A 22,124-nucleotide genomic window follows, 5' to 3' on the forward strand; every position below is an offset into this window, starting at 1 on the left:
TTTACCCTTCCTTCTGCTAATTTAGCATATCCATTTATTGCTTTGCACAAGTTGGATCAACCCGGGGTAAATTCCACATGACCCTTTCACTACACTGTTGAACTCAGTTGCCTAACATTTCATGTTAGGATTTTTTTAGATCTTAAAATTTTTTAGATGCTTATCAGAGATATTGGCCTGTAATTTTGTTTTCTTGTAGTGTGCTTGTTTGGCTGATCGCAGGCAGTCTGTTTAGAAGTGTCCTGTCCTCTTCGGTCCTTTGGGAGAGTTTGAGAGGGTTGGAGTTAAATTTTTAAATGTTTGGTAGAATTTGCCAGCGAAGTCATCTGATTCTGGACTGTTGTTTTTGTTGTTGTTTTAAGATTTATTTATTTGAGGGAGAGAGAATGTGAGTCAGGGGAGAGGCAGAGGGAGGGGAGAGAATCTCAAGCAGACTCGCCATTAAGGGCAGAGCCTGGCACGGGCTTGATCTCATGACCCTGAGACCATGACCTGAGCAGAAACCAAGAGTCAGATGCTTAACCCACGGAGCCACCCAGGCACCCCTTTGTTGTGTGTGGTGTTGACTAACAGGTAAATCTCCTTCCTTGTTATCAGTCTGCTCAGATTTTCTATTTCTCCATGATCCAATCTTAGTATGTTGTATAGTTCTAGAAATTTATTGATTTCTTCTAAGTTTTCCAATCTGTTGGTGTATACTGCTCATAATAGTCTGTTTATATTTCCGTGGTATTGGTGATGCCTCCGCTTTCATTTCTGATTTTATTGGAGTCTTCTCTCTTTTTTTCTTGGTCTATCTTAAGATTTGTCAATGTATCTTTTTTTTAAAAATAGCTCTAGTTTTGTTCTTTTCTATTTTTTTTTAATTTTCTATTTGATCTATTTCTGCCCTAATTTTCATTATTTCCTTTCTTCTGCCAACGTTGGGCTTCCTGAGTTGTAAAGTTGGGTTTTTACTTGGGAGCTTTATCTTTTTCTTAAAGTAGGCATTAATCACTATTAACTTTTCTCCTCGAATCTCTTTGCTGTAGTCTGTAAGTCTTAAGATGTGGTGTTTCCATTTTTGTTTCGCTCAAGATATTTTCTGATTTCCCTTTCAATTTCTTCCTTGACCCACAGAGTGCTCAGGAGTATGTTGCTTCGCTTTCATTATTTCCAGTTTCACCCATTCATGATTTCTAATTTCACACCATTATGGTCAGAAAACACAATCTTCTTATGGTTGAGACTTGTTTTGTGACCTAATATATAGTCTATGCTGGAGAATGTTTCGTGTTCGCTTGAGAAGAATGTGTGTTCTGGTGCTGTCGGATACAATGTTCTATATATGTGCATTAGTTTTACATATTAGATACCTACACCCTTTGGTCTAGAGTGTTGTACAAGCCTGCCGTTTCCTTTATTGATTTTCTGTCGGAATAATGTATCCACTGTTGAAAGTGGGGTATTCAAGTCCCCTATTATTATTGTATTGTTACCTATTTCTTATTTCAGTTCTGTTATTTGTTTTATATATTTAGGTGCTTTCATAAAGGGTGCACATATATTGTATATCCTCTTGATGAATTACCCACCTTATCATTGCATAGTAACTTTGTTTCTTGTTACAATTTTTGAATTAAAATTTATTTTGTCCGGTAAAGGTAGAGTCATTCTTGCTGTCTTTTTGTTACCATACCCATGGAATATATTTTCCATCCTTTTACTTTGAGCCTATGTGTGCCCTTAAATCTAAAATGAAACTCTTGTAGGCGGCATATACTTGTGTTGTGTTTATTCATTCAGCTGACCTGTGTTTTTTATTTGAAAATTTAATCTTTTTAAATTAAAAGTATTTATTTATAGGTAAGGATTATGATTGTCATTATTTCATTGTTTTCTGGCTATTTTGCAGTTCCTTTTTTTCTTTCTTTCTTTCTTCCTTTCCTGTTGTCTTCCTTTGTGATTTGATTATTTTTTTTTTGTAGTGGCGTGCTTTGATTACTCTCTTTTTATCTGTTGTGTATCTATTATAGTTTTTTTTTCTTTGTGATTACCATGAGGCTCGTAGAAAGCCATCATCAATGAGATTAGTATCCTTAGTATCCCTGTAGAAGAGCCCAGAGAGAGCTCTCTCACCGTTCTCGCCCGTTACATGAGAAGATGGCCATCTATGATGAAGTGTGCCCTCCCCTGAAAGGAATCTGCTGATGCATTGATATGGGACTTTCCAGCCTCCAGAAGGGAAGGAAAGGAATCTGCTGATGCCAGAAAGGAAACTGCTGATGCATTGATATGGGACTTTCCAGCCTCCAGTGAGAAATAAATTTCTGTTGTTCATAGCCACTCGCTATGGTATTTTTATCATAGCAGACTGAATGGACTAAGATACTGTATTTAGAGTATTCTGAATTTGACAATGTATTTACCTTCACCAGGGAGTTTTATACTTCTGTGTGTTCTTATGTCCCTAATTAGTGTCCTTTCTTTAGTGTTTAGAGTCTTTAGACTCTTTCTTTAGTGTTTAGAGTCTTTTAGTCTTTAGAGTTGAAGAACTCCTTTTTGCTTTTCTTGTAAGGTGGGTCTAGTGATGGTTAATTCCCCAGCTTTTGTTTGTCTTGGAAAGTCTTTATCTCTTCTTCATTTTTGAAGGACAGGTTTGTTAGGCATAGTATTTTGATTGATAGTGTTTTTTTCTTTCAAAGTTTTGAATATATCATCCAACTCTTCCCTGGCCTACAATATTGCTAAAGAAATCCACGATAAATCTTGTGGGGGGTTCTTTGTATGAGATTCCATGATGAGTCATTTTTCTCAATACCCATTTGTCTTCCCAGATTCAGGAAGTTGTCTGTCATTATTTCTTTAAATAATCTTTCTGCTTTTGTTGTCTGCTCCTTCTGGGACTTCAATAATATGTATATAGATTCACTTTTTGTTATTCCAAAAGTCACTTGAGCATTTTTTCACTTTCACTTTCTTTCTTTTCTTTAGGTTCTTCTAACCAGATAACTTCAAATACCCTGTCTTTAAGTTTGCTTATTCTTTCTCCTGAATGATCAGTTATGGTATTGAAAGTCTCTATTGAGTTTTTCAGTTTGGTTATTTTATTCTTTAGTGCCAAGATTTCTGCTTGAGTCTTTTTGTTTTCTATTTCTTTCTTAAACTTCAGGTTTTGTTTATGTATTACTTTCCTGATTTCATTTCATTGTGTCCACTTATAGCTCACTGAGCTTAAGACTATTATTTTTAATTCTTTGTCAAGCAGTTCATGGATCTCCTTTTCTCTAGGGTCAGTTGCTCGAGCTTCATTAATTTCCATTGATGTTGTCATATTTGCCTGACCCTTCATTATCTGTGTAACTTTGCACTGGCGTCTGTTTATTTAGAAGAACAGATAACTTTTCAGTATGGTTTTGGCAGGTAAATACCATCTGTTGCTTCCCTGGACTTATGGGACTGCCTCCAGGATCATGGTTGCATAGGGCTGGAGCTGGGTCTCATGGCCATTTCTGGGCCTGCAGTTGGGCCCACAGTTGTCAAACCTCTTACCAGGGGAATGAATGGGTGTGATTTCTGCTGGGTTCCTGAGTATTCTCCCAGTGGGTTCTTAGTTGGATGATCAAGACTACCCCTAGACTGCAGTAAAGTGGGACTGGAGCTGGGTCACACTGCCTCAGCAATAACAGTCAAGTGTGAGATCAGTGGGCCTGCTACTGGGGCCTGGATGAAGATGGTTCCTCTTGGGTCCCTTAGCAATAGGATCTAGAGGCAAGACCATGGACAAACTGGACTGGAGTTGAGTCCACGGAAATATGAAGTAGCTCTAGGTATGCAGGTGGGTTCATAGTCAGTGAGTCTTCACCCAGCGCATGTGCCTGCCTTCTCAAAGTGATCCTCCTTGGTCTCGGGCTCCAGTGGGATTTTGCAATTTCCTATCTAGTTCTTAAAGCTCCTCACTTTTTTTCTGTGGATGGCTCCAAAATATGTTTGTCTGTGGGAGACACAGGCTATAGACCTCCTATTCCATCATCTTGCTCCTGCATTTCTGGTACTTGACATTCTAATTGCACCTGTGGATGTGGTTCGGTTTCTATCAATTCACACATATAAATGGGTTTGTTTTTACCAAAGTTGAAATTATTAGAATAAAATATATTTATTCATATATTTTTAAAAATTTTAGTAACATTTAATTATAGCACTGCACTAGGTGCTGAAAATGATGAGAAAGCATGGGAAGTAGCATTTCTGTGCTTAGAAAGCTTATGATATAAAAGGCCCTCCAGCCAGTCCAGTGTACAAGAAACATCCATCTAATAAGATCTCAGTTAAATGATTGCCCAAATTTACCAGTGATGGTGCAAACAAATAATAAACTATATGCCAAGTAGTTGGTAATGACTTCATGAGACAGAGGGAGAGTAGGAGCTGGAGGGGGCAGGGATGGAGCAGGACACAACATAAGAAAAAAGACCCCATGAAAGCTGCATGAAACACTCCAGAAATAGGAAGCACATCCCAGTGTCGTACCAACACAAAAAGACAGGATCTTCCAGAAGCACATGCTTTGGGACAAAATAAGATGTATTCAAACAAGAGGTTCAAAACTTCATTCTGCTACCTACTAGGTGCTTAGACCAGTTTATGGCCTATAAATGGGGATAATCATAGAACTTACTTGATAAGGATATTGACAAGATTTCATGAAATAATATATGTGGAAGTCTACCACATAGGAAACACTCAGAAAAGTTTTAGCTACATTTAAAACAACACAAATTCCATGGTGGCCAAGATATTTGGGTAATGACAAATAATCCATTGTTCTCTATAAAAACACTTAGGTTTGGATTACTTCTCCATCACCCTCATATGGAGAGGGATAATATCTCTCTTGCCTACTGATGGATTTCCTTTGCCCTATCCAGTCCCTGGCATATAGTTGACATTTCAAAAATTTGTGTTGAGTAAACCAAATCTCTCCCTCACCTGAAATGTCTAAGCGATTTATAAACTTGCCGATTTTTCCTCCTCTGTCTTTCTATTACCCATTTCTCAAGACTTAATCCTCCTATCTCTATTTACTGACCTAGTTAACTAATTTTTACTCAATAAATAAATATTCTATAAACATTTATGGAATATCTCTTATATGCCAGGCACGGTTATAGGTTGGTGGGGGGCATATAATGAATATAAAAAGTTCCTGCTCTCACAGAACTTCTTTTCCAGAGAAGGAAAAGTAAAGTAAACAAAAGAAAAAATTTTGGATAAACACTCTGAAGAAAATTAAACATTATTATCTCTTCTCCTGCCTTCTAATCAGTCTCTCTGCTTCACATCTGTTCTCACTGACGTCTACCCACTGTCACAATGTTCCATCTAAGTTTCAAATTCTAACCTTGTCACACTCTACTTGAAGACTTTCCATGCCTCTTGGTTATAATAATAAAACTGCATCTTTCATAATAAAGCCCTAGCTACTTCCCCCATGACATGAGCCATGCGTACCTCTCTCACCTGATTCCCCCTCAATCCCTACCTTCCAAAACTCCACCTTAACCCCTGAACACCAGTGCTATTTCTTCACTTCTGTGCCCTTTCTGCCCCTATTACTCTCTCCATCACCTCTTGCCATGCACTGACATCTTTGCCTGGCTGAATCCTATGTGTTCATTCATTTTTCTCAAGCATCTCAGTGTCAGCTACCTGTCATAGCCCGCCCCTCCCCCCCATCACACACTCACACATACCCCACACACTGGCAGGGATGGTCCTTCGGCCCAGAAGCTGCTCTGTGTGTACTTCTATTGTACTTACATTCTATATTATAATTATGTAATTTTGCTTCATGTTTCTGCTTCCACCTTCTGTCAACGGCTTACCAGAAGGCACCATTTTTGCTCATCTTAGAAGTCTAAGCACAATAACTAGTAGACAGAGAGACTTTTGACAAATGTCTATTAATTTTAAAAAAATGAATTTCTAATGAAGGAAATAATAAATGGATAGGAAAAAGAAACAGGGATTACTTTTGAAAATTTTTGGTCTGTGTTCATCTCTGGCTTTTTTTTTTTTTTTTCAGCTCCTATCAGTGGACAATTTGGTGAGTTCTCCTTTCTTTTGCTCTTCAGTGTCCCTGGATAAGAGTGTCTCCCTAATAAAGATGAGACATTTACTTTCTGAGGCCAGAAGGGATGTGAAAGTTTTCTGCGGTCTATTGGCATCATCCAAGGGTTAGGATAGCCCCGTGGCTACCCCTCTGACTCTCCCTGGAAGAACTGACAAATGCATGAGCAGCTCCTGGCCTTTGGTAGGCCCTGCACTTACCCTTATCCCTATTGCCAATGGAACCCACTTCACCAGGCAGGACATTTTCAACTCCATGGTAAACATGCAGGACTTGGGGTTTCTCCAATCAGCAAACTAGAAAATCTTATCTGATCACATCACACTGTGAAGATACCAGCGTGAATATTACATTCTCTATAGTTTTAGAAGTAAAATCCTCCGGGAAATGTGTGGAGAACAGAAGAACACCCAAAAATCGGGCCCTTAAAGGAAGAAATGCAAAAAAGAAGAGATCGGGGGAGAAGAAATAATATCGGTTTCACCCGTTTTCTTAGTTCTGACTTTCGTTATCTTGGGTCAGAGAGTGGCCCATGAATAGCAAGAAAGACCTACATCCTCTCTTGTCCAAAATCAGCTGACCTGGGGTTTCATCCTTGTCTGGACCACCTCTGGATTCCAGTGAATGACTTGTCCATGCCTTGCTCTCACACAATTAGCTATGGTGAGAGTTTCTGGGCATCTGAATCATCATCTATCAAATGAAGATGTTAAAAAAGTTAATCTCCCAAGCTTTACTCAGGGTTAAATCTTCAGAAAATATGATTGATCCTTTTAGGAAAGTACAAACCTGTGATTTACCCAATTCCTTGGGAGCATGATGAAGTAATGGGGCAGGGGTGGCTTTCTCTAGGATCCTCACCAGACTAGCCATTTCCCCCACTGGCATTTGTCAGTAAATCCTGCTGGTGTTGCCTTCTTGAAATAATTTTGCTCATTGTCATCCCTGAGCAACCATTCTCCCCTGGGGGCTCCAGTGGACAAATGGCCTTGAACAATCACTGACCTTCCCAGATGGCTTCCTTGGGTATTCTCCAAATCCTGGTCTTTGGGTCTGTACCACAAAGATGAATGCACTGGGGACCACAGGGGTCTCTATCTCAGACTCTGTCTCTTCTTTCCTCAGCACCTGTATCCAAACCCGTGATTTCTCTCCAACCTCCATGGACTGTCACCTTCGAAGGACAGGCAGTGACTCTGACTTGCCATGTAGCAGAGGACAAAAAATGGTACCGGTGGTACCTTGGGACAAAAATCCTACGTGAAATCCCATCAAACACCCTCCGGGTCCAGGATTCTGGAGAGTACAAATGCGAGATACAGGGCTCGCCCCAAAGTGATGGTGTGAGCTTGACTTTTTCACCAGGTGAGAAAAAAGTGAAAGAAATAAAAACTTTGGGAAGCATATAGTTATGCAGAACCAAAATCTATACAGATAGGACCCAGGTAAAAAGAGAATTTTTAAAATGTTTATTTAAATTCAATGTAGTTAGCTTATGTAATATTATTGACTTCAGGGGTAGATTTTCGTGCCTCACCAGCTGCAGGTAACACGCAGTGCTCACGACATCAAGTGTCCTGCTCAATGCCCATCCCCCGGGTACTCCTTCCCCCCAGCCACCCCCGTTTGTTCCTAAACTTCAGCATCGCTTATGGTTCGCCTCTCTCTCTTCTTTCATCTTATTTTATTTTTTCTTCCCTTCCCCTACATTCATCTGTTCTGTTCCTTAATTTCCACATATGCATTTGTCTTTCTCTGACTGGCTTATTTCATTTAGCATGATAGCCTCTAGTTCCATCCACATCATTGCAAATGGCAAGGTTTCATTCTTTTTGGTGGCTGAGTAGTATTCCATTCCAATACCACATCTTCGTTATCCGTTCATCTGTCAATGGACATCTGGGCTCTTTCCATGTTTTAGCTACTATGGACATTGCTGCTATAAACTTTGGGGTGTATGTGACTTAGGTAAAAGGAAATTTGAGAAGAAATTTATTTGAATAGTTTCTGAATCTATGTGTAATTTTAAGCTTATAAGATTTTCTTGGAAGGGCGCCTGGGTGGCCCAGTTGGTTAGGCATCTGCCTTCAGCTCAGGTCATGACTCCAGAGTCCTGGGATCGTGTCCTGCATTGGGCACCTTGCTCAGGGGGGAGTCTGCTTCTCCCTCTCCTTCTGCAGCTCTCCTGCTCCCCTACTCATGCTCTCTCTCTCTCTTTCTCTTTCTCTCTCTCAGATAAACAAAATCTTTTTTAAAAAAAGATTTACTTGGAATAATAGGCAGCATGAGAATTTTTCAGATAGATAGACAGGCAGACAGATAGAGGTACAGCTGACCCATGAACAACATGGGTGTGACTTGCATAGATCCACTTACCAGCAGGTTTTTTTGGGGGGGGGGGGGTGTTTTGTTTTGTTTTGTTTTGTTTTGTTTTGTTTTGTTATAGGACAGAGCTATAAATGTATTTCCTCTTCCTTATGATTTTCTTAGTTAACATTTCCCTCTAGTTTCGTTATAAGAATATAGTCTGTAACACAGAGAACATACAAAATACATGTCCATTGACCATTCATGTTGTCACTAAGGTTTCTGGCACAGGTGGCTATGAGTAGTTGGGTTCTGGAGGAGTCAAAAGTTATACTCTGATTTCCCACTGCGTGGAGGATCCGTGCCCACTCCCACATTGTGCAAGGGTCAACCGTGTATAGAAAGCAAGGAACAAGGAAGAAACATCTCTCTTTTTTTCCTGTGCCCTAAGGCCACCTGTCTGGAATTTGAAGCAGTTATAATGCTGTTTCTTTCGCAAACAAGGAAGCAGTGTGGTAGTAACAAGGAGCAAATTAGATGCTTGTCCTCTTTGAAGTGGCAATTCCCCTCCTCGGAATCGACCTACTGAAATCATAGATATGCACCCCCCAAACGGAAGGAACTCAAATGGTAAAGAAAGGAAACTCTCTAAGTAAATCACATCATGTCACAGTGAGGGAAAACTTGAAGGCCATTAGAGGTCAGGTTCGGTCAAGAGATTGACGGCAAAGTGTTCACAGCACAGTGAGTGAAAGAACAAGTTAGGAAAGACACACACTATTCCGATGTCCTGAAGCGAGCACAGCACACCCCGACTCTCCCGAACTGTCACGCGGAGAAGAGCACCAGAAGAGTGCACGCCTGACAGAAGATTGTGACTTACGTTTCTGCTTTCCAAGTTGACTGGGGCGTATGTGCTCATTTTAAATCAGGACGAAAGGAATTGTAATTACTGTATGCTTTCTTTTCCCCCATCCCCTTTCCTATAAAACCTGTTTGGAATAATAACGACAGGAAGGGAGAATCCGTGGACGGCCCCCAACGGCCATCCTGGTGTCTCCTGCAGCTGAGCTGATCCTGCAGGCTCCCCCGTCCGTGTTTGAAGGCGACTCTCTGACGCTGATGTGCCAAGAAAAGCCAGGTTTATCCCTGAAGACCAGGACCCTGTACAAGAATGACAATAAGCTGATAGACCTTGGTAAAAAATCCAGCTTGCACATCAACCACGCAGATCTGAAGGATAATGGGGAATATCGCTGTATTGGATCTGAGACCCATGGTTGCGCTTTTTCGTCAGACGCAGTCAGAATCCAAGTCCAAGGTAAAGCCTTTGTCATTTGTGAGGAGGGCTCCTGGGAAGGAAGGTCCCTGAGGTGGTCGAGGAGGAGAAGGGTGAGCTGGGGCATCACCAAACCTCAGGGCTCGTTCCCGCAAGCATCAGAGAGGGTGCAAGCGCGCTTTCGCTGAAGAGCACGGGGGTCCTGTCGCCCCTCTTTGTTCCCTCTGCTCTCGGCGGCCGCAGACAAGCTGTGCTTCTCTCCAGAGCTGTTTCCACGACCCATACTGAGGGCCAACCCCTCCTCGCCCAACCCCGGGGAACCAGTGATCCTGACCTGTGAGACCCAGCTCGCCCCTCAGAAGTCAGATGTCCGACTCTGGTTCCAATTCTTCAGAGATGACCGGCGCTTGGGGTCAGGCTGGAAGGGCTCTCTGAGAACCTCAATACCCTCCATCGTGGGGAATGAAGACCCATCGCATTACTGGTGTGAGGCAAAGACAGTGTCTTCCAGTGTCCGCAAAAGCAGCCAGAAACTCCAGCTGCCCGTGCGGAGTAAGTGCGGGCAGGTGCTGAGATCTGCCGGGAGGAGCCCGGCAGAGCCTCACATCAGCCCTCGCTCACCCTCTCGGTCCGTCTATAAAAGCCCCACCACTCCCGGCTTCAGTCCTCCTGCCACCCAACCCACCTCTCCCCTTACCCGCCTCCTGCTCCTCCCCAAGTCGCCTGCTCGCGTCTGCCCAGCTGCCTGAGCGAAGCACCCCAGGCTGTTTGGCTTGCACGACAGGACCGTACTCGCTCAGAGTTCTGGGGGCTACGAGTCCAAGATGAAGGCACCAGCAGACTGGTGTCTGAAGACAGGTTGTCCCGTCGTTGGCCGCCATCCCCCGGTTTCCCGTTCCGCGTGTCCTCCTGCTCTCTGAGGGTTCCAGCCTTATCTGCTCAGGGCCCCACATTATAGCTTCCTTTAGCCTTGATGATCCCCTCAAAGATCCCATCTCCAAATAAGCCACACGGGGGGTTAGGGCTTCAACATACGCATTTCTAGGGAACAGAGTTCTGCTGATGACACATCCCGATGTCTCCGCCGGCTCTCGGATGCCTGAACACATGCCTGTCTTCTGTGGGCCTCGTGCTTTGTCCTGCCCAGGAACCACCGCCCTCAGTGTGTCTGCAGCATCTCCACCCTTCTCCCCCCTCCCTTTCCTCTCTTTCTCTCTCTCTCCCTCCGCTTTTCTCTCCTGTCCCCCAGGGATATGGAGGTGTCTCCTTCCCAGGCATCAGTTAATTGTTGACAATAACCAATAGGCGCCCCTGGTGGGATCCAGAGGTGGGTGGGAGCGTCATGCTTATGCCAAAGATGTGACCAGGGGTGTGGAGGACAGCAGACCAATCTCTCCTTCACCGGTGCACTCAAGGCTGTTTGGTCAGTCGTGGCCGTGAGAGGTCATAGCTTCTACAGGGGCGTCCCTGCACGCAGGGCCAACTCCAGCGCACTCCCAAGAAGACACGGGATTCAGCGCTAGGACCAGGGCTCAGGAGACAGATCGAGGTCCTGGCGGGCTCTGGAAACAGCTGGCAGAGTGGCTGCAGACGGGCCTGTGAGCTTCTACCTAACTCTGTCCTCTCATCTGGAAACAGAGGGAGTCAGGCTGGGCGCCGGGAGAACAGAGCAACAGGGGACAGGGTCTGGAAGTGTGTGTGACTCTGGTAGAAAGAAGGGTGAAGGGTGGACCCTTGAGTCCAGCCCCAGTGAGCGGAGAAGTGGAAAACAGGGGCAGAGAGGAAGACCCCTGGACTTGGGCAGGGGAGGGGTCCAGGGTCCCTGGCGGGAGGAAGGAACAGATAAGGGCCTGGAAGAAACTTCTTCCCCAAGACCATCATTGACACTGGAAGATGGGACCGAGATCGCGCAACCAGAGGGGGTCCGTGGGGCGGAGGGGCCGCAGGTGATGGGAGGGGGAAAGGCGAGCTTGGACTGAGCCGTGACGGACCCGCACAGGCGCACCTGCTGACTGACGTTTCTCTCCTCAGTCCCCGTGTCTCCCCCTCTCCTCACCCTCAGCCCTCCCAGCACCCAAGCTGTCGAAGGACACTGGCTGACACTTTCCTGTGAAGCCAAGACAGGCTCTTACCCGATCGAGTACCAGTTTCTTCATGAAGAAGTGGTTCTCAGGAAAACGAAGGTCACTTTTAGGGAAACGGCGACCTTCCAACTCTATCTGAAGGCAGAGCACTCCGGGACCTACTTCTGCACCGCAGACAACGGCCTGGGTATCCGGCGCAGCCAGCCGGTGCTCCTCTCTGTCACCGGTAAGCCCTGGATGCTCAGTCCCCAGCCCGGTCAGAAGCATGTCCCCACCTTCCAGGGCGTCTGCCTCTTCCTCCGCTTCCCGATGTCCTGGCTCTGGGGTCGGCTGCCCCCTCTTTGCGCATCCCCGCTGGCGCAGGGTAGCGACCTCCTTTCCGCCCAGATCCTTGAGGAGCCAGGAGTTTTCCTCTTTCTCACCACTTGTCCTGTGACTCTCCCGCTGCCCGGTGTTCTCAGAAACTACAGAATCAGTCCCCAGGGGCTCGCAGGTGTTTCTTGTCTGCCTAACATCACATATTGATCACAATGGGGTACAGAGCCACAAAAGACAGACGGCCGGCAGCGGACGCGAGGTTCCCCACAGATGCCCCTCCTGCTCAGGCATGTGAGGACTGACAGGGTGTGCGGCCAGATGGGCTCCGGCGGTCAGGCGGGAGGCCACACGGGGGTCCGGGGAGCCGAGGTGGCTCAGCCTGCCCACCGGCGTCAGGCCCCGAGGCCACAAAAGCAGGTGTCCACGTTACAAAGTGGATTCCGTGGAGCCTTGAGCATTGTGCTGTCCATGGAGAACAGAGTCCAGGCGCAGTGCTGGGGGGCGGGGACTGGAGGGTGCGGGCCCGGACCAGTGCGGAGCCCAGTCCTGGCTCAGGACCAGAGCAGACTCCCTTTCCTCGTCTGTAGAAAAAGCACAGCCAGGCCGGAGACAAGCCTGAATCCAGCCCCTCCCGCAGCAGATGCACAAAGCATTATGGGAAAATAGACCCGGGAGTCCTGTGGGACCCTCAGAGGAAAGACCGGGGAGACATGGCTCTGATGTCTGGACAGCCGAGAGCACAGCCAGTGGCATCTCCGGGAGCGCCCTCCAGGGTGGAAGGCTCTGCGTGACGGCGCCTCTGCTCGCCTAAGGCAGGAGGGCCCTGGGCCGGATTGCGCTCCACCTATGGACGCCTCAGGCCAGCCTGCGTGGCCTGGGCACACAGTTCTGGGGTCACGCAGAAGGTGTGGACCACAATAGGGCAAGACCAGTCCAAGGGCTATGAGTACCTGGGCTGTAGGTGCGCAGAAGGCACCCCAATCTCTCCTGTGCCCTGAGAGGATTCTGCGGGAGTCTGCGCACGAGTTGACGGCTGGAGAGCGTGTCATGGGAAGTGGGGAAGGACAGCAAGAGGCTGTGGCCCAGGCGGGGGCAGTCGCTGAAGGCCTGCGGGAAGGAAGGGAGTGGTCCAGGGCCAGGACCTGGGGACCCGAGAGCTTCATCCTGAAGGGAGCTCTGGGGTCTGCGAACAGTTTCGCGCTGGGAGGGTCAGTGCAGGGTCACTACAGGTGAGCATGGATGGCAGAAAAGACTGTCTGGGGAGCAGCCAGGAGCAGAGCAGAGGCCCCAGAAGAGAGGCCAGTCCGGACCCCAGGCCAGCCCCGTGGAGGGGGAAAGCCCCTGAGAACCGTGGCTGGCAGAGAAGGGGCCGTGTCCGCGTGTCCCACGGAAACCAAGGGAAGAGACAGCTTGAGCCGAAGACAGGGGCCAGTTCAGGCAAAGCAGAGCTGAGAGCTGGTGAGAGGCGAGGACTGCGTCACTGCCCCTGCGTCCAGCCACAAAGCACCGAATGCAGAAGCAGGATGCAGACGAGAGCGGAGTGCTGAGCGCGCCGGCTGCCTCACCACCTACAGCGACGGGCCTCAGCTTCCTCTTCCGTACCACAGGGTCCATAAGCGCGCCTGCCCCACAGGACTCTTCGGCAATTCAGTAAAGGTTCGCGTGCCTCTGTTTGCGATCACCTAAGACAAACGCACACACACCGGGCACGCGCAAGGAAGCCCTATAGTACCATTATCATCACCAACACAGAAAACCCGCTTTATAGATCGGTGGGGATAAAAAGCAGGTCTCAATGCACACAGAAAAAGAAGTGGGAGGAAGAGAAGTGGAGACAGTAAGTGTAGCCCCGTCCTTCAGAGATCCGTCCTCAGAACCAGGGAGAAAGGCGCCCGCGGGAAGAGCGAACACGGACCTGGTAGTTAGTGTTTGTGGATTCTCCCGCGTGCAGGGGATGATAAATGGAACTTGGAAGAAGCCAGTACAGCGAGAGCATCTGCATCTGGGACAGACAGAGGCAGCTGGACTGGGGGGGGGGCGGGGAGAAAGACCCTCCTTGGGCAGGGGAGAGGCAAGTCTACCAGGGTCACAGGTAAGGGTGGGGCCTGGCAGCAGCAAAATAAGAAACTTCTTCCCCAAGAGCATCATGTACACTGGAAAATGGGACTGAGGTCACCTAACAAAGGGGGTGTTTGTGGAGAAGGGGCTGTGGGTGACGGGAAAGGGAAAGGCCAGCGTGGAGGGCAGGGCTGAGACTGGCCCGTGACGGACATGCAGAGGAGCACTGCTGACTGACGTTTCTCTCCTCAGTCCCCGTGTCTCGTCCTGTCCTCACCCTCAGCCCTCCCGGACCCCGAGCTGTTGAGGGAGACCGGCTGATGCTTTCCTGTCAAGCCCAGAGAGGTTCGCCCCGCATCCTGTACCAGTTTTATCGCGGAGACGTGCCCCTGGGGAGCAGCTCGGCCCCCTCTGCAGGAGACGCCTCCTTCAGTGTTACTCTGACTGCAGAGCACTCCGGGACCTACTTCTGCACAGCGGACAATGGCTTTGGCCCCCAGCGCAGTGATCCCGAGAACCTGTCTGTCTCAGGTAAGCCCTGGATGCCTACTGGTCACTCATCTTCTACTCTTGTGTCCCTATTTTACAGAAGAGGAAAGTGAGGCCCCATGAGGTAAGTGGCGAGACAGCCGGCACACCAGGGACTCTATTCTCGTCTGCATTCTCCTGCACCTGCTCTGAGCACTTCGTGGCTGAAGTCAGGGGAGGTGACTCGGTTCTTGCCCCTCACACTGCCCCTTCCGAAGTCTGCATGTACCTTCCAGTCCCTGCCGCCCCCCCCCCCACCACCCACCTGGTGGCCCTGGCAGCTCCCTTTCTATAGAACCAGCTGCCTGGGCCTCAGCCCTCACCCAGCCCTGGCTCAGCCAGAACCCCGGTAGCTCAACGTACTCCCCAGCTTTTGCCAGATGAATGCGTTCCCTCAAATTATTTTCTCCTGCCCTGTAGGTTCAGTCCCCAAGACCATTTTTTCTTAACTCAATGCACAGAAGCATCTTCTGCTTTCCCCACTAACACATGCGCTCACGAAGCCACAAGCACAGTCAGGGGGACAAGTCGCAGGCGAGCCCTCAGCTTCTCCAGAGTTCCCAAGAGGTTCAAGAGCTCACAGCAGGGTGGACGAGGGAAGGGGGAAGGGCTTTCTGGAGTTTCCGTGATGCTGTGTCCTAACCCTTTAAAATAAGTTTCATTTTACGGTATTACATCTTTAAAGTTTGTGTTGAAGTATGACACACATTCAGAAAAGTATACAAATCAGGGGTGTACAGTTCATGGTGACTCATGTAGCCACCAAAACGGTGTCATGTTCAGAGTGAAGTCGTTTCTGTTTACACTGGGATCTTTGCTTACGAGGGAGTGAGAGTCTGGTCGTCCACTGGTGTGTCGGCTCTTCCGAGAGGCTGACGTATGACCGAGAGACCTTGAGGGGCTCCTTCCCCCTCAGAAGGAAACAGAGACGGGGCGTCCCCAGAGGGGGGAGACTTGTTGGCTGGACACCCAGGGAGTGCGTAAAACAAGAAACACAACACGTGCAGACCCACGGAAGAGATGAGCAATGTCTCAGAATAGGGCTTACTGCTCAAAAGCAGGTTATGTTAACACGCGACAGGCTAGAAGCTCCCATCACGGGACTCCCGGGCCACCAGCTGTTCTCCTCGTGTCCCTGTCCATCATCCCTGTCACTCCTGGGCATCCTCCACTCCACCCCCTCTCTCATGACTTCTCCTGACTCACAGCTTCTGCAGCACCCAGCGTCGACGGATCAGCTTCTGGGTGGGACCCCTCGCTCTGGATTCCACTCTCTGCCTGGGCTGCCAATGTTGGGTGGCTCACTGCCGAAACAGTGAGCGGCTCTCCCTGGTCTAACCACCCACCAAGGCCACGGCCAGGGTACTGCCCACCATTAGCCTAACAAAGTACGGAGGTGACATGACACATAAGGAAGTCTGTTTCAGAAAATGCTTGTTTTAGGGAACTAGAGGCATAGCACAGATTCTGAGGTTTCCTAGAAAGAGCCAGGGTGCCTGAAAAACATTTGGGTCATCAGATCTAAGTATGAGTCAGAAAACCTGAATGCGAGCTCTGGCTATGAACATCATTGGTTCGTAATTTGGGCGAAACATTTAAACTTTCTTCGTCCTACTGTTTTCACCTTATATTGGTAGTTAGATAAGACAATAATTAGTGTCCGTGGCAGTCCCAGAGTTCTGTGATTTGAGTTGGAACAGGAACCCAAGGGCCAGGAATTCCTGATGCTCCGGAAGAAAGGTAGGAGAGGCACCAGTCAAAGGCCCAGAGCGGAAGCCGGGGAAGCCGTGCGGGCTGCAAGGCTGGGCTCACTTACCTGTCCCAGCAAGAGAAAGCACCACCATGACGGGCTCCATCGCCGCTCATGGGGGAGCTTGGAGAGGCACCCTGAGGGCGGTGGGAGTGGGTGTTAGTCAGCGCGTGAGTGCAGCTGGAGATGGCGGCTGCTGAGTGTGCAAATGGGTGATGTGCTGATCTTAGGAACGTGTGAGTCTCGGTACGGATGGCCTTATCTTTGAGCCTATGGATGTGAAGGCTCTCGGTGTCCTTGATAACCCTTGTTTTTGATCATGGAAATCAAGAATGACCAAAAGAAGGCATTTCCCCCAATATAAAGTGTGAAGAGATGATGTAAAGATGTAAAGAGATGATTTAAGAAATTTTAGTGTTCTGGGGCACCTCGGTGGCTCAGTCGCTGAGTGTCTGCCTTAGGCTCAGGTCATGATCCCAGGGTCCTGGGACTTTGGAGAGAGGAAAGAGAACCGAGAATTCTAAACCAAATCCGCAAGTCATACTCAGACATGCAGGGACCCAGGGAACGTAGTGTCTATGAAACCCTTTTTAAAAAATTATTTGATGAGAGACACCTGGGTGGCTCAGTGGTTAAGCCTCTGCCTTGGGCTCAGGTCATGATCTCAGAGTCCAGGGACAGAGCCCCACATCGGGCTCTCGGCTCAGCAGGGAACCTGCTTCCTCCTCTCTCTCTGTCTGCCTCTCGGCCTACTTGTGATCTCTGTCTGTCAAATAAATAAATAAAATTTTTTTTTTAAATCACTTGATGACAGAAACCAGCCAGCCAAATTAGGAATTGATACAAAGGACTCAAACTTACTTCACTGTGATACAAAATGCATGCACTGAATATCTTTCCGCAGCTGGAGCTCAGCTCAGAGAATCAGTTAGGAGCTCTGAAGCAGGCTCATTACTAAGCCTCTCTCTGGACCAATTAAACTTAGAATCTCTCAGATGTGACCTCAGAATCGATATTTCTTAACACATGCTTAGGTGAGAATATTGTATAAATAGGGCTGACAACCACGGGTTCAGAAATAAAAACAAAGGCTAATCAACTGTGAGAATTATGGTTACAGAAAGTGCCAAAAAAAGGTAAAAAATACATGTAACAAAGAAAAGGCAGTTGTTCTAAGGGAGCAGAAGAAATAAAAGAACAACACGTCTCTCGTGATTATGATCCTTATTTCGTAGCAGAAAACCAAAGAAAAGACTTGACTGGATACATTTTGAAAAATTAAGAGTTTTCAAATCTTTCGCTTTGTCAATAATGTCTGAATCCTTTACAGGCGGTAACTTCTCATCAATGGATTGTAGTTCACCAGCAGCCCTGGAAACACCCAGTCATAGACCACAGGGTCCCCTAGGAGGCAGTGACTGAGCTGTTCAGAGGGAGTAACTGTGGAGTTGAGGCTGAGGAGTAGAGAAGGAGCAATAAGTAAGCCTTTGCACTTCTATGATTCTCACCAGTGGGAGTGTGGGAATAGGAATTCTTACATTCCCTTAGTGCAAATGCAAACCGGCCCAAAGCTTTTGAATAATAATGGAGCATAAGCATAATATATGCTTATTTGAGAAATTCATATTCCTCATCCCAGAAATCCCACTCCTAGGAATTTATCCTAAGCAGCATGGGCACACATGGGCCAGGGTGGAGATGCAGGACTGTGGTCCGTGGCATCATCTGCAGGAGGAGGACAAGGACTTCCCGGTCGGGGGCATCCCCCAGTGCACTACGGTGAATCCACACACTGGAAGGATTTGTGCTTATTAAACTAATCGAGCAGTATTCACCCCCAAATTATCAAACTGTACATTTGAAAGGGCTGCCTTTTGTTGTATACAAATTACACCCAGGTGAAGTTGGTCTCTAAAGGTGGAGGAGACACACCCGTAAGAGTGACGTGGAAGGATGCTCGGGACGCGCTGATAAGGGGAAAACCCGGCTGGAGACCAGGACCTGTGTGCGTGTATGTGTCATGTGTTTGCTTACTGTTGGTGTGAACCAGTGTTCTTACACATAGGAAAGATCTAGAACGTGCCACAGATGCTCTCCAGGGGTAATCTCTGAAAAATGAAAATAAAGGAAATGTGAAAAGATCCTGATGTCAACTACCTTATTTTTCCTCCCTCAGTCCCAGCGTCCCGCCCTGTCCTGACCCTCAGGGCGCCCAGGACCCGAGCCGTGGTGGGAGACATGGTGGAGTTTCGCTGTGAGGCCCAGAGGGGCTCTCCCCCGATCCTGTACCGGTTTTACTACGAGGATGTCATCCTGGGGAGCAACTGGGCCCCCTCTGGAGGAGGAGCGTCCTTCAACCTCTCTCTGACCGCAGAACATTCTGGAAACTATGCCTGTGAGGCCGACAATGGCCTGGGGGCCCAGCGCAGCGAGGAGACCTCACTCAGTGTCACAGGTGAGTTGACCACCCCAACTGCAGCATAACTGGGACCACCGTGCCCCCACCTTCCCCAGTAGCCAAGATCAGAGGTCCCACGGGGCCCTTTGGCCTGGGACATCACAGCAGTGCTACTGCCCGAACAGCCTCCGTCTGGGAGCTCTGGAGTCTGCATTTTCGGGAACCTGCACCTTCCCTTTGCTTGCTGTGCACTTCCTAGAAGCAACGCTGTAGCCACTGTGACCCAAACTTCCCTAACATAGACGCAAAAGCTCTCAGGGCACCAATTGCATCCTAGTCCACAATGATCAACCAGAAAGGAAATTACAAGTACAGTGTGTCTCACCTCACAGGAGATTTAAGTGGGGCTCCCTCTGTCCGATAATCCATAAAAAGGCCAACTCACTCACCCATTGGCCCTTTAATTTCTCTGGGCTCGGGAGGTCAATTTCTCTGGGCACCAGGAGGTCTGGCTAGAAGACTTCTGATGTCCTCTTCTGACTTCTTACCTGTCCCTGAGCGTTCAGCCATGGCACAGTCTCCCTGTCATGGGCTGATCTCCCTGCCATGCCCCTTTCAATGCCGACTTGGCACCTCAAACGTGGTCTTCCTCTCCCCCCTGCATTCGGCCATTAGTCCATGACTCTAACGTGCACATGGGTGAACCACTCAACACCGTGGCTTGTCATCTGCTCCACATCAGCCACACTGCCATGTCCGCCGTGGCTCCAATAACCTGAGCACAGCCTCCTGTCCTTCAACCCTTTGAATTACCCCTTCCTCAGACCCCAGCAGAGCCCCGGCTCACTGACGCCTTACTCCCTCCCAGACGCTCAGTGCCATCCCTGGCTGCGTGAATAACAGGTCTCTCCTGTTCCTACTTTTGATGACACCGATTTCTCCTTTTCCCCAATTATCTTTTGATTTCCCAGAAGTCAGCTGAATCTTTGTTTTCAGATTCCCCAAACACACTTGCAGCTGCATACCCAACCCCGGTGCCACACATAGCACCACACCAATGTCATTGTTTCTTCGGATCCGCACAAATTACAGCTGGGTTCTGAGTAGTGTCACAGAAAACAGTTTCCAGTTTGAAAGCTCTCTCCTCTGGAGGAACATACTTCAACAGTAGAAACTGATGGTTAACGATTTTTTCTCCCTCAGTCCCAGTGTCCCACCCCGTCCTCACCCTCAGGGTGCCCAGGGCGCAGGCCGTGGTGGGGGATGTGGTAGAGCTTCACTGTGAGGCCCAGAGCGGCTCTCCCCCGATCCGGTACCGGTTTTACCACGAGGATGTCACCCTGGGGAACAACTCGGCCCCCTCTGGAGGAGGAGCGTCCTTCAACCTCTCTCTGACCGCAGAACTTTCTGGAAACTACTCTTGTGAGGCCGACAATGGCCTGGGGGCCCAGCGTAGCAAGACAGTGCCACTCACCGTCACAGGTAGGTTGGTCCCGCCCACAGTAGCATCACCAAGCGTGACACGCCTTCTCTCCCCGGCAGCCAGAGGGGAGTTCTGACACCCCCACTGTTGGTGAGATAGCCCAACCCCGGGGAATTCCTGCCGGCAGGAATCCTGCCCCATCTTCAAGCCCAGGTCCCTCTTCCTGTATGGGATCCAAACACCTCACTAGACATCCAAAGTCTTTTTAGGCCATAAACTCTAGACTGATCTGTAGTTATGCTTGTGAAAGAGAAATTACTAAACTTTGAAAATATGTCTCTCTACTCCAAAAAAAAATTTAGCCATCCCTTGTCTGGGTTTCTCTCTCTCTCTCTCTCTCTCTCTCTTTATTTTTTATTTCTTTTCAACGTAACAGTATTCATTGTTTTTGCACCACACCCAGTGCTCCATGCAATCCGTGCCCTCCCTAATACCCACCACCTGGTCCCCCCAACCTCCCACCCCCCACCCCTTCAAAACCCTCAGATTGTTTTTCAGAGTCCACAGTCTCTCATGGTTCACCTCCCCTTCCAATTTCCCTCAACTCCCTTCTCCTCTCCATCTCCCCTTGTCCTCCATGCTATTTGTTATGCTCCACAAATAAGTGAAACCATATGATAATTGACTCTCTCTGCTTGACTTATTTCACTCAGCATAATCTCTTCCAGTCCCATCCGTGTTGATAGAAAAGTTGGTGACAATGTGGAGATTCCTCAAGAAATTAAAAATAGAGCTTCCCTATGACCCTGCAATTGCACTCCTGGGTATTTACCCCAAAGATACAGATGTAGTGAAAAGAAGGGCCATCTGTACCCCAGTGTTTATAGCAGCAACAGCCACAGTCTCCAAACTGTGGAAAGAACCAAGATGCCCTTCAACAGACGAATGGATAAGGAAGATGTGGTCCATATACACTATGGAATATTATGCCTCTGTCAGAAAGGTTTTTCTCTCTTTGACCCTCACAAGCCTCCGCTCTTATGCTTCTTTTATTACCATAAATATAAACATGCCTCAAACTTCCATATTAAAAACTCTGTATTAACATTAAGTCTGTGCATAGCCGTTCAGGAGACAAAGCCAGTCCTGTTTACAAAATGATTCTTAAAGCAATGGGGACACAGGAAACCCGCACAGAGAGGTGAAAGCTAGATGGCCTGGATGGAATCGGCCAGCCCTCCACCAAATTCCTCCATTCTTTACACTGCCCTCTGACCTTTTGACATTAAGTATTATATCCAAAGGAAATCTGCTACTTGTGAGCTCTGAACCTGTTGTGATGGCCCCTACTGGCTGTTCCAACCTCCAGACTCCTTTTAGGGAGAACTGGGGTATAGCAAAAGTATGCAAAGGGCAGTTGAGATGAGTGTTCTGGTCATCACCATCATCACCACCGCCATCACCATCATCACCACCATCACCACCACCAACACCGTAGCCACCACCATAACCAACCACCATCACCATCATCACCATCATCATCACCAACATCACCATCACCATCACCACCACCACCACCACCACCATCATCACCATCATCATCACAACCCCAACCACCACCACCATCATCATCACCATCACCATCATCAACACCACCACCACCATCAACACCATCACCATCACCACCACCACCACCATCACTATCATCACCACCGCCACCACCACCACCACCATAACCACCACCATCACCACCATCACCTTCATCATCACCATCATCATCATCATCATCTCTGAGTCCTTACTTGTACTAGGCCCTGTGCTTAGTATTTAGCATGTAATATCTCATTTCATCTTAAAGATAAACCAG

At 48.0% G+C, this 22,124-nt stretch overlaps 1 protein-coding gene across 6 annotated transcripts in view; it reads left to right on the forward strand.

The window, feature by feature from the left end:
• FCRL5 (Fc receptor like 5) overlaps positions 1-22,124 on the forward strand; it is a 32,740-nt gene that overhangs the window by 3,325 nt on the left and 7,291 nt on the right. For 3 of the 6 annotated variants that reach the window (XR_004280062.1, XM_032318034.1, XM_032318038.1), the window contains exons 3-10: positions 6,068-6,088; positions 7,238-7,477; positions 9,486-9,740; positions 9,963-10,250; positions 11,730-12,008; positions 14,411-14,689; positions 18,613-18,891; positions 20,038-20,316. Coding sequence is in view for 5 of the 6 variants with exons in the window: in XM_032318034.1 (XP_032173925.1) it covers positions 6,068-6,088; positions 7,238-7,477; positions 9,486-9,740; positions 9,963-10,250; positions 11,730-12,008; positions 14,411-14,689; positions 18,613-18,891; positions 20,038-20,316 (1,920 nt within the window). In the remaining variant the exon portion in view is untranslated. The remainder of the gene's footprint in view (positions 1-6,067; positions 6,089-7,237; positions 7,478-9,485; positions 9,741-9,962; positions 10,251-11,729; positions 12,009-14,410; positions 14,690-18,612; positions 18,892-20,037; positions 20,317-22,124) is intronic. The other 3 variants (XM_032318037.1, XM_032318039.1, XM_032318040.1) reach the window with 3 other exon arrangements.

Source organism: Mustela erminea, chromosome 17 (genome assembly GCF_009829155.1).
Source record: "Mustela erminea isolate mMusErm1 chromosome 17, mMusErm1.Pri, whole genome shotgun sequence".
Taxonomy (NCBI): domain Eukaryota; kingdom Metazoa; phylum Chordata; class Mammalia; order Carnivora; family Mustelidae; genus Mustela; species Mustela erminea.